Raw genomic sequence first — 15,720 nt, 5'->3', positions numbered from 1 at the left:
CTATGAGGACAATTTGAATTTCCCGCAAATCAAAAAAATTATGAAGTTGGTACTAACTGAAGATCATTTATTTAATTGCAGTGGTGTATCATCATGCATTCAGTAAATCGTTTGGTTTACTTATTAATAATCTACAAATACTGCTTCTGTTTCACCACAAATTATAAACTAACCTAGACACAGTCACGTTTCTTACATATTTTAGTGCAGCAACTCTAAAAATTGTTCAAAATGGAAAAAGTAATAAACCGCAAATGGCACACAACAATTAACGGCGACACTGGTTTCTTAAATGTCAGTCATGACAGAAAAAAATTACTAACGAAATTCAAACCGTCAATCTTAACAATGCAAAAAATACTAAAACCTTACGCGCGAAATTCAAGCGTTCATCACTTCTAATGAATCCCCGGTACTTTTGTAACTTCAAGATTCAAGAATCAAGTATGTGAGTGTGTGAGTGAGAAATGGCGCAGTTTACCACATTATTAAGTATATATTTTAAGATATTCCATTAACAAACAGATATTGGCACTTGTAAAAGCATCGACAAGCATTTATCTTTATCTTTCTAAGGCCCCAACCTCCCAGTTTATTTACTTATCTGTATTTTTAACCAAATACGTGTGATCGGTCCTGCATATGCAATACAAGGATGAGAATACCTACGTTATGCTGGTTGCCTAAAATCATTGCGGCACGCGATTTCGGCGCTCGATGCCGTTCCAGTTACAGAGTATATAGTTCAATGTTTGGCTATCACTTCCGTGCACTACAATGTACCATTGTCCAATAATATTTTTAATTGCACATTTCCAGATTTAAGGATCGCATAATCACGTTACAAACGGGCTTAAGACTTTACCACTCGTTATATACCCCTCCAATTATCGTAAACGCCTCAAAAATTCAAAAGGTGCAACTCATTTTTGATCGCATTGTAGACGTATCATTTGCGTGTGCATACTTTATTCATTGGTGCATACATACATTTGCAATTTCTAAATGATGATCTCAAACCTAAAATCTGTAGGTAACATGCTCATTTACAATTGTAAATGGCTAATAATATTTATTGTTCAACAGACTGATGATATATGAACAATCATAAAAGTAAAAATAGAAGCGTATACCTACTGCATTAGATTTAGAACATAAAAAAATAAAGAAAGATAAAATGAATATACCTAATTACTACAAATCATTAAGAATAGTAAAGAAAAACACAAAAAAATGTAACATGATGATACACTTACATCGACTTAATCCTATGAGAACATTTTACTCTTTAACTTTGTTTATAGTACCGCGCAGATAAGTTATTAGTAATATTCTCCTATTAAACCAATTATAGTGTTATAGAATAGTATTCCTTTCGATCTGTGGGTAATTTATATTGAGAAAATGCAGGTCTCGGAAACCCGATTCCGGTCTACAATCGTATGCTTTTCATATTAAAGCATACAATTGTAGATCGGCATCAAGTGTTCTGTGACCGGCCTTCTCAGCTGGCGAGTCTAATGGCTACATGTTTGCAATTGATGCACCCATAACACCAGGAAAATCAAAAGTCATAGAATTACAATTGGTACACTTACAGGTAGGTACTAACCTAACTAACATTATGCTCCATCAATCAGCTTACCAGATTGTCTTTAAAAAAATTGCCTAATTGCACAATTTAAAATGTTTTGGAAGTCTTGTGTTGTAACAGATGTCTGTTAAATAAGGTTTTATAATTGGTTTCGTAATCACACTAGCTACATTTTAAATCTTTGGAAATCTTGTGTTTTAACAGATGTTTATTAAAATTGCGCTTATTATTGGTTTCGTAATCACACTGGCTACATTTCAAACGCTTACAACGTTGATGTATTAAAAGGTGGGATTTTAATTTGTATTTAAAATTGGTTCCATAATCGCACTGGCTACATTTAAAGTCTTTGAAAATCTTGTGTTTTAACAAATGCCTTTGTAAATTCCGTTGGTAATTAGTGACGTAATCGCAGTGGCTACACTTAAAATCCTGAGAGCTTTTGTGTATTAACAAATGATTTTTGAAACGGACTTTATTATTGGTGGCATACTCACACTGTCTACATTTTAAATGCTTGGAAATCGGGTGTATTAAACGAAGAGATTTAATACTACATTTTTTATTGGTTACATAATCGCCATCACTGCATTTAAAGTTCTTGGAACTCTCGTGCACTAGCAGATGGCTTTTAAAACTGTATTTATCATTAGTTGCATAGTCACACTGGTCACATTTTAAATCCTTGGAAATCTTGTGTATTAACACAAGAGTTTTAATACCACCTTTACTATTCGTCACATAGTCACACTGGTTACATTTTATATCTTTCAAACTTTTGTGTGTTAACAGATGAGTTTTAAAACAGCCTTTACTACTAGATACGTAATCACACTGGCTACATTTAAATTCTTTTGAAATCTGATGTATTAACGAGTGGTTTTTAAAATTATATTCAGTATTAGTTACAAAATCACATTTGGCACATTCAAAACCTCCATGTGTTAACAAATGCTCTTCAAAACAGTATTTATTATTAGTTGCGTAATTACACTGGACACACTTAAAAACGTTCGAAGTTTTATGAGTCAACAGATGTACTTCTAAATTACATTTAATATTGGTTGCATAATAACAATGGGCACATTTAAAGCTTTTTGGTTTTGGTGGTTGTTTAGTATGAGTAAAATCACTGTGCGATATATCATTAGGTTCCTGCTTTATATTTGCAGACACATCGTTAGTAAGGAAAACGTCATCACTAATGGATGTGTTTATTTCTTCTTCTTCGGTACGTTCAACTTTAATATCCGCAAACATCATCACATATGTTTTTAACTGCAATTATAACATCACATAAGCCTGCGCGTTTGAGACGTCGAAAATCTGTTTGGAGGTTAATAATTAAACGAGTAATTTACGAGTCATATTTTTATATACGGTGTGTCCCATGTTGAACACACCATGGCCAAACAGAATATGTAATTTTTCGAGAAGGATGCACGATGCCTTTGATATGTATTTGAAGTTAACGACTAACGTACGTTATGCACTTGCCTGATGTAAAGGCCTCGTGGATCCTTCGCGAAAAAATACATTGCCGATTCCCTATCCTATGGTGCGTTCTACCTGAAACACATTGTATATAAATGTGCATGTAGTCACCATCTTATAGGAGGGCTACAATCACATAGTTGTACATATATATACAACAAAATAACTTTCAAGTGATTTAATCTAAAGTTAAAAATTGCACTTTGTTTTACAATCAGATAGACAAGATAGGTGGTTGTCTAGGTGAAACAAATTGAATAATTAATAATTGGCATTCTGTTTATATTTCAAAATAAAAAATAGTTCCTTTTCCTGTATTTTGTAATAAAACGCTACATACCTACAATACATAATCCCAGAAAAGGGACATAATAGCCGTTTTCTGTTAATATTAAGTACTTTACCATCTACGGTAGGTATTTCCAGCATTTGTGACAATTGTTTTAGGTATGAGGAGGTGTCTTAACCTACCTTAAGATGCTCTCTTGTAAATCTAAAATTTTGGACCGCCTCATCTCATTTGATAACGAATTTAATAAGTCAAAAGGAAGTCCTGGTTGCCTACTTCATCACGATCACTTGAATTATCCATTATTACTAACCCCATTTCATCATCTCCTTCGCCAGCAAGAATTACATTTTCCAAATGTTCACCAATCAAAGATCTTATAAACTCCAAAATCTTTTAGAGTTTTGTCTAATAATTCCCTCTAATGCAATTTACATATGTATGGAATTTTACAGAATATGTAGATACATACTATGTAAGTATAATAATAGCAATTGAATTTAATAACTAATATATAATTTTCCATATATAAATATTTCCGCTATAAAATGTACCATAGTTACTATACATGTAGATCAATTCGAGGTAATGCATGCCACAGGTTGTTTATTGGCGTAGACTCAGTCCAAGATAAGGATGTTTATAATGGGGATCTCCGAAACCACAACGGTCAAATTAGAGGTCCACTGACTGGAGGACTCACAATGGGCTCATTTTAGATCTTGCACGTCTTGTGTACTAACGTATGTCTGACTAAACTAGATTTACGATTGGTTGAGTAGTCGCACTGTTCACATTTTAAATCTTTAAATGTTTTGTGTATTAACAAATGTGTTCGTAAACTAGATTTGCAAATGGTTAAGTAGTCACACTGAGCACATTTTAAAACTTTAGACGTCTTGTGTATAAACAGATGTCTCCCTAAAACAAATTTACTATTGGTTGAATAATCACACTGAGCACATTTTAAGATATTAGATGTGTTGTGTACTAATATGATATGTCTATTTAAACTAGATCTATAATGAGTTCTGTAGTCACACTGGTTACATTTTATATCCTTAGAAATTTTGTGTGTTAACAGATGGCTTTTAAAATTGGCACTACCGTTGGTTGCATACTTACATTGGGCACATTTGAAATGTTTAGAAATTTTGTGTGTTAATAGATGTTGCTTTAAATTATTTTTAAAATTGGTTGAGTAGTCGCACTGAGCACATTTTAAATCTTTGGAAAACTTGTGTGTTAACTGATGTTTCTTTAAACTATATCGAAAATTTGTTGAGTAGTCACACTGAGCACATTGTAAATCTTTAGATGTCTTGTGTATGAACAGATGTTTCTTTAAACTATATTTACAAATGGTTGAATAGTCACACTGAGCACATTTTTCATCTTTAGATGTCATGTGTATTAACAGATGTTTCTTTAAACTATATTTACAATTAGTTGTGTAGTCACACTGAGCACATTTTAAATCTTTAGATATCTTGTGCATTAAGATATGTCTATTTAACCTAGATTTATAATGAGTTGCGAAGTCACATTGGTCACATTTTATATCCTTGGAAATTGTGTGTATTAACAGATGCTTTGTTAAATATGCACTACTGTTAGTTGCATAATCACACTGTGCACATTTTATATCCTTCGAGGATTTGTGTCTTAATAGATGGTTTGTTAAATTTACACTACTATTAGTTGCATAATTACAGTAGCTACATTTTAAATCTTTAGATGTCTTGTGTATTAACAAATGTCGTACTAAACAGGATTTATAATTAGTTGTGAAGTCACACCGAGTACATTTATTATCTTTTGAAGTTTTGTGTGTTAATAGATGATTTTTAAACATGGATTCTTCCTGGTGCAATTCATTACTGTCATTAGAATAATTCGCACTGTTCATGATTTCTTTAGATTCTTGCTTGATAGTTGCCGAGACATCATTAGTAAGAAAAACATTTTCGTTAAGGTATGCACTTATTTCTTCTTCTTTTTTAGGTTCAACTTTAACAATTGCAGACATCTTCACATATACGAGGTACAAGTCGGGTCTAATCAACACCAACTATAGAAAAATCTCGGATATGTACTTATCAGTCATCACCACGTGTACTTAGGTCTAAATCGTCCAGGACGATCCATACACTGCGCATGCGTTACGAAACCCTTTCCCCAATTTTTTATAGCGTTTTCGATTGGCAAAACTCGTGCTGCAAGAGTGCAATTTTTACGTTCTATTCAGAGACATGGCCATGTCTCTGGTTCTATTGGTAATTTTAGGGCAATTTTCTGTGTTCCATTGGCAAATGTGATGCAACAATTACGCACTCAGTGCAAATTTCGACGCACGAGGTCCGAGAGCTCGTGGAGCTGCTAGTTAACAAATTTTCAAAACAAACGTGCGACAATTTGAATTTGTTTCTTGCGTTGGGAGAGTTTTTTGTCGTCATCTAGCGATAGCGAAGATGATGAACTAGCCATAACTTCTATTTTACAAAAAGTTGCACTTACTCATTAAACTGAACGCCAAAAATTGGCCCTTTACAGGTATTTCAAATTTATATTTCTCATCGTTTATCATAAATAATACTGAAATCGTTTGTCATTTTTTAGAATAGAGATTTGTCGATTACCTAAATCTAAAATGAGGTTATGGACAAATGACAACAAATATTTACGAATATTTATGTTCCATTGAGAGCAATTTTCACATGGATTCTTCAGTTTCTCGTGCAACACTCGTGCAGTACGAGTTTTGCCAATCGAAAACGCTATTAATTTCGAATGTGAACTACTAGCGTATATATATGACTACTAGAGACACGATGAATAGGTACGTCATTCTATGCGTTCTGACCACTTTTTTTTTGCTCTAAAGGTGGGTTTATAGCTCTCCGTTTATCCGTTGCGTTGGTCCGTCAAACGGATGTAGTACATAAAGGTAGTTCATAGCTCTCCGTTCATACGTTTCCGTTTTGTTCGTTAGCCAATCAGAAGACAGCAAATTTTTAAATCGTACGTCGTCCGTTTACGACGAAAAGTTGGTTGAAGTTGAACATTTACGTTTCCGTTGGTCCGTTTTTAACAAGAGTGAGGTTATGTTTGGTACGTTAACAGTATTCGCCTAGTTCAATGTTTGCAAGATATACCACCATATCCTAAATTTTATTTTGTACTGTACCCACCATGATCTTCAGTACGTGAAATGTATGAAAGTAAGAACATCATACTATCTGATTATCACCGTAAAGAAGGTAATAGGCGAACACTGTTAATGTAACAAACATAACCTTACTGTGCGTTACTCTTGTTAAAAACGGATCTCCCAAATTAAATCAACTTTTCCGTCATAAACGGACAACGTACGATTTAAAGATCTTCTGATTGATTGACGCACAAACGGAAACGTATAAACGGAGAATTATGACCTTTAAACGTTCGTTTATTGCTGCACTAGAAAAAGTGTTGACACCGTACGTTTTTTTTTAATACAAAAGAGTAAAGCAGTTAACTCAAACCAAAGACCGTTGGGATTTTTAACGTCCTTACTCAAAACACTCAATAGACGTGATCATGTGGTCGCGTTTATCTTAACCTAAAAATTAGCCTTTGTGTCTTCTCTGATTGACTGTTTTGGCTTGCGATTTGTCCTTAAAGATAATTAGGACATCATTTATGCCTACAATGAATATTTCCATACATTTTCTTGATTTAGTATTTGACCAGCTAACATGTACAAAATTGAGAGGTTATGTTGACGCTCCTTTCGCTTCATGCCCATCGACAGCGCGTGCCATTGCTAAGCGCGGATACTGCAGGTGAGCGAGAGGGGAAAACTAAGAAGCAAAGTGCTCTCTCTCTATTGCGCTTGTGCTAGTCGCACTGCCACAGCAGTGTGGATTGTATGCGTTTTCTTTTTCGCAGTGGACGGATTCCATAGACATGGAAATTTTTGAATTGTTTGTAAAAATGAAATGGACATACCTGTCTATATCTCTGAATTAAAAAAATTATACGGGCACCACGATATATACACATCATGCGCAATCCCATTGAGGCGAATTGTCGTACACCATTGCGTACGCACTAGATATATAGAGACACACTATTCCCTACACACAATGAATTCACTTCATGCACCACGCACAGTCTGTAGCTGTCTTTAGCATTGGTACGCGCAGTCCATTTCTATGTTTATTATATGTCGATGTTCGTACGCTCTGTATACTGCGAAACGGAACTGGAAACTGGAACGCATGAATGCGGCTATGTGCATATTTTTTTTTCATCTACACTAACTTCACAGTTATTTAACTAACCCCTTTTATAACAATTTTAATTTCAAATTTTTATTGATCTTTTAAGAAAACTATGACCTACTAGGTCGCAATTTCTAGTAAGAGAAGTTTCTGAAGCAAACTTTTTGTAGACTTATTGTATTAACATCTTTTTATATGGATGAGGAGTACGAAGCCGATTGGGACAGACCGGATCCCATGGAAGATGAGGTAATTAGAATTGTTTACCTATTATTATTAATAATTATTAACACATAGTCCGATGGTGGAGAGGAACATGTCGAAAATCCGGAACAGGTTTTGGCAGAGTGTGCCGAAAAATTCGCGACGCCCGATTATATCATGGAACCAGGAATATTTTCTCAACTCAAAAGGTAGACAGTTCGAGTTGACTCAATCTCTATCTGTAAAGTTTAGATATTTCCAATCGGGTGGCAACCCCGTGCAGGTCATCGAGCAATTATCTCACAATTACACGGCGGTGGCACAAATGGCCAACCTTATAGCCGAGTGGCTTATTGTAGCCGGCGTGAAAGTTCAAGATGTTCAAGCCATGGTCGAAAATCACCTCAAAGATATGATTCTGAGGACGTTTGATCCGAAAAAGGCCGACACCATCTTCACTGAGGAGGGAGAAACGCCTGCCTGGTTAACAGAATTAATAGAACATCCAACTTGGCGATCGCTTATATATCGATTAGCCGAAGAATATCCAGATTGCTTGATGTTAAATTTCACTATAAAGGTAAAGCGGTTTTATATGTATTTGATTCTTATTTTACGGGTTACTTTTAGCTTATTTCAGATGCAGGATTTCAAGGTGAAATTACTAGCATATCTACGGCAGCTCAACAGTTAGAAGTATTCTCAAGGGTACTAAAAACGTCTATTGGAAGTTTTCTGACTAACCCGGAAGAGTGGCAGAAAACTAGTAGGGAATGTGCTGTAAGTTGTCATACTTGTAAGCAGTGTATAATGCAGGTACATTCAGAAAATGGTTTGTCATGGTCAACACACGTACGTGTACAGTCAAGTTATCATGAATGTCTTAGCAAGAGAACCGAAAGGTGGCAGTAGCATGAAAAGACTTTCACAAGAAATAACAAAGTGTGCTCAAAAAAGGTGTGTAAGTTTGATCTGACCTCTTCAATCAAAAGTGAATCTTACAGCGGGCACGATATCACTCCAATCACAATGGCATTAAATGGCGCATCAGCGTACCCACAGGCTTGTCAGGCACTGACTTCAATGTTGTGCAGAAATACTTTAAATCCTGCCGATATATCGGTTCTCTTCCGTAACTATTCCGCTTTAGATCCACCACCAATTGATCTCATTCGAACTCCTCAGTTTCTAGAACTACTGATTGACTCCTTATTTAAAAGCGGGGTGAAACTAAATCCCGAGCATAAACCCAAGTACATTTACCTCCTGGCCTACGCGGCGAGCGTGTGGGAAGCGCAAGTAAAAAAAGGACAGAAACGCTGCCTGAACAAGGAAGATCTCAAACCGACGGTTCAGGCCATCGAAACCGTCCACAATGTGTGTAATATAAATAAGGGCAGTTCGGAGTTAATGGCCGAGTTGGCGAATCTGTATCAGTGCTTGAGGTAATTTGAAAAACCTGGCAATGTCGAGTGTTACGGTGTCTTCCAGATTTCCTGTCGTCGCCGTGGGTATTGTTAGATGGGTGGAATGTACCGTGACGGAGCCGAGCTACTTTAAACTGTCAACGGAGCATTGCCCATTGCACATGGCGATGTTAGACGAGGTTGTTAATAACCATGCGCTCCTTCATAATCAGGTTTTGGATCTGTTAATTAGACTTTTCGAGTCGAAACAGGACGAGTTGGAAATTTTAGTGCAGGTAATGAAATCGTTGATAGATCAACAGTCTTTCTTTCGTTTCAAATATTTTTATTTCATTTTGAGATGATGCTGAAAGACAGATGGTTTGAAATGATCAAATTTTTAATTTTTCAAAATTAGTCTCGTATTTAGTACTAAATAACTGGATGGAACCAAAAGTAATAATAATCAGAGGAACACCTTCACTTAAGCCTTGGAATATCACCTTTCCGGTTTTGCAAAAGTTGGGGGGGGGGGGGGCGTGGAAATATCAAATTTTTTGAGATGTCAGGGCTGGCTTCAGGAATGATTTTTATTCTAAAGATTTTTTTGTTATATAACTAAACATTCGATCAAGGCGAAATACGTTTTAACTAACAACAATCTTTGCTTAAGTGTAAAATGGTGACAAATGGTCTTTGAACCAGGCGCAACGAGTTTAATGGCACGACGCGTAGCAGAGTGTGTTTTTAAACGTTGCAAGTACTTTAAAGACCATTTGTAGAAGTGTTTTTATAGTACCTATTTGTTTATTATATCTGCAATATAATTTAAAAATAAGGGAAATAAAATAAAATCGCATTGACGTTATACTTACTGGAAAGCATGTCTAATTAAGTCATAAGTGGACTGTACATTCGCGATTCCATGATTGCCATAGAAATGTCACTTGACGTTTGCTTATAAAAATCACCGTTTTTGTAAATAAAATGACTTTCGGTTGAAAAAGATAATATACCGTCCATTCAATGGCTTGTTGCAAAAGCAGAAGAAAAGTTGGTAGGTGCAAAACACAAATGTGGTAAAGTCTATTATAAAGAATATGAAAAGTTGTTTTCGTGGATGAATATAGGGAGCATCTTACGAACAAGAATCGATAATGCTGGCATATACAAAGGCAAGAACATTAAACATATTTCTGTATTTCAATTAAACATATGAACGAACAAATTATAATACTGTTGTAACGTGGGTTTCACTGCTCCTACCCGGTGCAGTTGCATCCGAGGTTCGAAGAATAATCCAACAATTGTAGAATTCAAACTTTAATACAGTGCGTTGGTTCAACGGGAAATTTATCGCTATACAAACGCACAGATTGATTGACGACTTATTCTATTTTTCAAATTCACTCTAAACTAGGTACCAAATAGAACACATATACGTTATTATGAATGACGTGCGACGCGTAGGTCCTTTTACTTTACTTTCTATTTCTGGAGTGCTGCGTGTTTTTAGCGCATTTCCACAAAAATAAAAATAAAATACGCTATTGTGGCCACTTTGTCCGTCCGTCCAGCTGTCTGTCCGCTCGTTCGTTGAGAGGCTACTAGTTCTTTATCTTAAGAGCTATTGTTCTACTTTTTTCGCTATTTGGTTCGTTATGGTCTCGAGGCTTGCACCAAGGAAGGAATTTTTTCTGCGTTTATTGCTAAAAAAGTTATTGTAAAAAAACCAAAAACCCGTTTTTTACATGCTCCATAATTTTACACTTTTGCCGTTTATTAACGATCCTAGAGATCGTTTATAATTTTGTATTGCTGTCGGTCTGTCCCTTTGTCTGTCTGTCTCTCCCTCTATCTGTCCTTGTGAACGATAACTTTGTTAGAAATATCCGATCGCTTTTAGATCTCCGTTACTTATGAACTGAATTGCATGAAATTCAATATGGGCATAGCTTTAGCCAAAAGTTGAGTTGAATCGATTCAAAATTCACAGTGCCCTTTTCGCATCTCGACCATTTATGAACCGAATTGCAAACTTTGTTATTTATAAAAGTATTTGAATGAAATTTGATACATAGGCACTTGGAATAAATGAAAATCAAACGCCACTTTCAAAATTTGGTTTTGCGCATGCGCAATGCCACTTTTTTTATTTATGGAAGATTTTAAACGAAATTTGATTACATAGGCACTTGGAATCTTAGATCATATAAACATGGATGGAGCGATGCAATTACACTATTTATACTGCTTTCCATTTGAGTGCGTGAAGCTCTGATGCAGTTCGTTCGGAGCAGCTCGTTTTGCAAGTTGTTCATTTTGCACACATTTGAATTGATATTCACAGTACGTAAATAACCACAAAAGTGTTTCAAGCCCCAAGCAAATAGGTGGTGCATGAAGGGACAAGGGAAATCCAATTTCGAGCGCGTCAGAGCTTGAAGCTTTCTTAAAAGGAACACGGGGCATCGTGTACGGTACAGCTCAGAGCTCCTCTTTCACTCAAATGGAAAGCAGTATTATGTCGCCAACATGTTCTGATTCAAGACTCTACATACTTTTGTGCTGTATCTCTCTTGTCGACGTACAATTTATATGTTGTTATTCCATGTACAGTTTCAGTGATAGTAACCAATCAGAAAATTCAAATCGCTCTCTCTAAAGCTCTTTTACAGGAGGATACCTACTGTATCTATGCAAGATACAGCCTGTCCCCAGAATTCGTGTCCAATACACTTCGCGGCCCCTTGGCATTCTAAACTGCTCTTGCGCAGTATACGAAGGCTTAGAAGGGCCATCTATACAAAAAAAAAACGACTACTTTCAACTCACAATTCTGACTTTAAACTCAGAGTTCTAAATTTTAACTCAGAATTCTAACTTTAAACTCAGAATGGTGAGTTTAAACTCAGACTTCTAAGTTTAAATTCAGAATTCTAACTTTAAACTCAAAATTCTCACTTAAACGCAGAATTTTGACTTTACTCTGAATTCTAACTTTTGATTTCAGAATTCTGAGTTTAAATTTAAACCCGGAAGTCTTAAGTTCTAAGTCAAAATTCGGAGTCAGAATTCTAAGTTTAAAGTCAGAATTCTGAGTTTAAAGTTCGAATTTTGAGTCGCCGATACTGTATACGACACAATTACATTTCAGACTAATTGACGAATATGAGCGAGTGGAACAGTTACAGTCCGAGGGCCCCCTTCCCACGCGTATATTTCATAATATCCAAATCGTGTAGGTCCTCATTATTGTTAATAATTTAAGATATTGTTGTGTTAAAAGAGTTATAAATATTTGTCAATGGCAGTAATTGGCAGTTGGGCAATCACTAGGACTTATTGGCAGTTAGTGTATCATTTAATTGAGGAAACATGCCTCATGGTCTTCTAGCCATGTCCTTTACAAAAATGATTTGTGAAAAGAAATCAAGACGTAGTTGTTTTAGTTGGAAATGAGGAAAATGGTCCTAGATCGTATGGTCAGTTTACTATGCGCCGGATGTGTGGTTCCTGTTGTTAAATACATTAAGCAATGTTGGCAGAAAGGGGATACAGATATATCGCTAATTAGATATTTTGTAACAGAGGTAATCTCTAATTTGAAGTGAAGTGGTTTGTTAAAAATTCTCGTGCAGGTACTAGAAGCTATTGGTCCGCCGTATAGTTCCGAATTTGTTCACCTATTTATGCCGATGGTGGAGAACGATGAGATAACAGGAACCATGAGAGGAGATGGCGAAAATGACCCGGTATCTGAATTTATCGGTGCGTATTTTCTGATATTATGTTATTTGCAGATGACGTCATTTTTTTTTAGTATATTGTAAAGCAAACTACAGTGCAATCATTTAAGGCTGAGCGATGCTGTTGGTTAATGGAAATCAAGTTCGATGTAAAATGATTTAAAAAATCAAATGAAATAATGTTTTGGGTTATTTTATATAAAAGGTGTAAAAAGATACAGGGCGTTTCATTCAAAATTATTTCAATAAGTTGATGCATACACATGTAGAATCTCACAGTATTTCTGCTCGAAGTATAGAATCACACATAATGTACCTGCTCTAGGAATCCAAAGACTCTTAAATGCTGCAGTCAAACACGAGTTCTCATCAATTACCAAAGGATCATGCGTAAATCCTAACCTGCCCTTCTGGGCCACTCGTCCCTTTGTGCCGGTGAGATGTAGTCCAGTCAAGTGGTTTATCCTAAAAATGAATAAATATTTGCAATGTAATGTCATTATGTTATGACTGCTATGCATACATTTTATTTTGTTGTAATCTAGATTTACTTATAATACATTTAGTGTAGTAGTGTAGTAGGTGCTGAGGAGCTGAGTTAGGACCCTTTCAGTGTATGGGCCTAGTGACAAACAGCAGACAACAAGTTCAACCATTTTTCTACCATAGTGTAGTTGTTAAATTTGTTCCTTTCAATGAGAGCATCAGCTCAGGTGCACTGGAAGATAATGCTCAATGTATCCCAAAAAGTGTTGTTTAAAGTCAGGTCTATTATTTATCGCATAATCACTTTACACTCTTTTATGTTTTAAAAGGTGCTGTTTAAGATAGGTTTTACTTTTGGTCCCAAAATCACAATTAGCACATTTAAAATCCTTAGAACCTATATGTTTTAAAAGATGTTGTCTTAAGTTGCTTTTATAATTTGTCTCATAATTGCAAATAGTACATTTAAAATCCTTCGAAGTTTTATGTTTCAGAAGATGTTGTTTGAGGTTGTGTTTATCATTTGTTCCATAATCACAAGTAGCACATTTAAAATCCTTAGAAACTTTATGTATTAGAAGATGTTGTTTGAAGTTGCCTTTAACATTTGTCCCATAATCACAAACAGCACATTTAAAAACCTTAAAAATTTTATGTTTTAGAATGTGTTGGTTCAAGTTATATTTATTGTTTGTCATATAATCACAATCAGTACATGTAAAATCTTTAGAAACTTTATGGGTTAAGAGATGTTGTTTGAAGACACGTTTATCATTTGTCCCATAATCACAATCGGCACATTTAAAATCCTTCGCAACTTTATGTTTCAAAAGATGTTGTTTGAAGTTGGGTTTATCATTTGTACTGTAATGGCAATCAGCACATTTCAAATCTTTAGAATCTACATGTTTTAAAAGATGTCTTTTGAAGTTGCGTTTATTATTTGTCCCATAATCACAATTAGCACATTTAAAATCTTTTAAAATTTTATGTATTAAGGAGTGTCGTTTTAAGTAGGCTTTATTATTTGTCTTGTAATGGCAATTAGGACATTTATAATCTTTAGACACTGTGTGAGTTAAAATGTGAGTTTTAAGATATTCTTTCTTGATTGTCTTATAATCACAATTAGCACATTTAAAATCCTTAGAAATTTTATGTTTTAAAAGATGTCGTTTGAAGTTACGTTTCACATTTGTCCCATAATCACAATCAGCACATTTAAAATGTGTTAAAAGATGTTGCTTAAAGTTGTGTTTATAATTTGTCTCATAATCAGTACATTTAAAATCTTCAGATACTGTTTTACACTGAGTTAAAAGGTGACGTTGAAAGTTGGCGTGTTGCTGTAGTTTTTCATTATAAAGAGATTTAGAACAAGATGTAACTTCGTCCTTTACTGTCACCAAAACTTCGTTGGTTACTGAAATGTGTCCCTGAAGAAAAGAATGGATTTCTTCTTCTTGTTTTGGTTCGATTTTAATGAGTAGTGTGGCATTGTCTGCATCCATACCTAACAACATTACAAATAAATGTGATAAAAATCTATTTTGGTATCAAACAATACATAGTGAAATCCTAGGGCAGCCAAACATTACTTACTTTCTAGGAATAAAGAGTATCTACTGTTATAAGTAGAGGGAACATAAGCATACTTGTTAACTTGGGCCAACGGCCAATTTGCAGGTGCCAATAAGAGCTTTAAAGATGCCAATAAAATATTAAAAAGTAACATTTGGTAGTCTCAGGACTTGGACTAATTCAAGTTTATCATTCCTCCAATGGTAATTCAGTAATCAAACAAAATCGAATGCTCAGTGGAAGTTGGACCTGTGTGAATTTGAGTGAAATATCGTTTATTTTGAGCTTTGGTCTTATGCTTAAAAACTTTAATGCAAAAGCAAATGTAAGGAGAAGGTAAATACTACCTAAAATCTATCACATCCAGAGACATGGAGAGAGTCTGATCACATCACAAGTTCTTTCAATACCATGTGAAGATAGGTACTCTCAACTCAATTCTCAAATGCAGCGTTGCCAAATTATACAGTTAGCTTTTATTTTCCGCTTTTGAGTATAAAGGCCCCACCAGACTGAGCGCGGTCTTCGGTGTGCGCCCAGTGATGTTTGTTCTGGGATGTATTGTACCTGTCAAACAAAGAGCGTTCTGGACCGCGCCGTTTATGAGAGCGGTTGTAGTATTTTACAGAGGTCGCGCAGTCCGACCGGTATT

At 35.3% G+C, this 15,720-nt stretch overlaps 1 protein-coding gene across 1 annotated transcript; it reads left to right on the top strand.

Moving 5' to 3' along the window:
• The first annotated feature begins 6,088 nt into the window (after positions 1–6,088).
• LOC116173941 (negative elongation factor D) lies at positions 6,089–13,217 on the top strand. Its single transcript, XM_031491684.1, has 11 exons — positions 6,089–6,216; positions 7,813–7,891; positions 7,940–8,055; positions 8,099–8,426; positions 8,477–8,626; positions 8,673–8,803; positions 8,851–9,291; positions 9,338–9,548; positions 12,705–12,845; positions 12,894–13,023; positions 13,076–13,217. Exons 1-11 carry the CDS (start codon positions 6,191–6,193, stop codon positions 13,108–13,110), a joined length of 1,788 nt encoding a protein of 595 aa, XP_031347544.1. The 5' UTR covers positions 6,089–6,190; the 3' UTR covers positions 13,111–13,217.
• Positions 13,218–15,720: the final 2,503 nt, after the last annotated feature.

Source organism: Photinus pyralis, unplaced genomic scaffold (assembly GCF_008802855.1).
Source record: "Photinus pyralis isolate 1611_PpyrPB1 unplaced genomic scaffold, Ppyr1.3 Ppyr1.4_LG6, whole genome shotgun sequence".
Classification (NCBI taxonomy): domain Eukaryota; kingdom Metazoa; phylum Arthropoda; class Insecta; order Coleoptera; family Lampyridae; genus Photinus; species Photinus pyralis.
The sequence above is the reverse complement of the archived record's forward strand: the minus strand, read 5'-3'. Positions and strand labels throughout refer to the sequence as shown.

Bases quoted from the DNA above. Each gene is read 5' to 3' on its own strand.
- LOC116173941 (XM_031491684.1), top strand. From the start codon at position 6,191: ATGACTACTAGAGACACGATGAATAG. The intron at 7,892-7,939 runs GTAATTAGAATT...ATTAACACATAG, and splicing joins CGGATCCCATGGAAGATGAG to TCCGATGGTGGAGAGGAACA. The intron at 8,427-8,476 runs GTAAAGCGGTTT...GGTTACTTTTAG, and splicing joins TGTTAAATTTCACTATAAAG to CTTATTTCAGATGCAGGATT.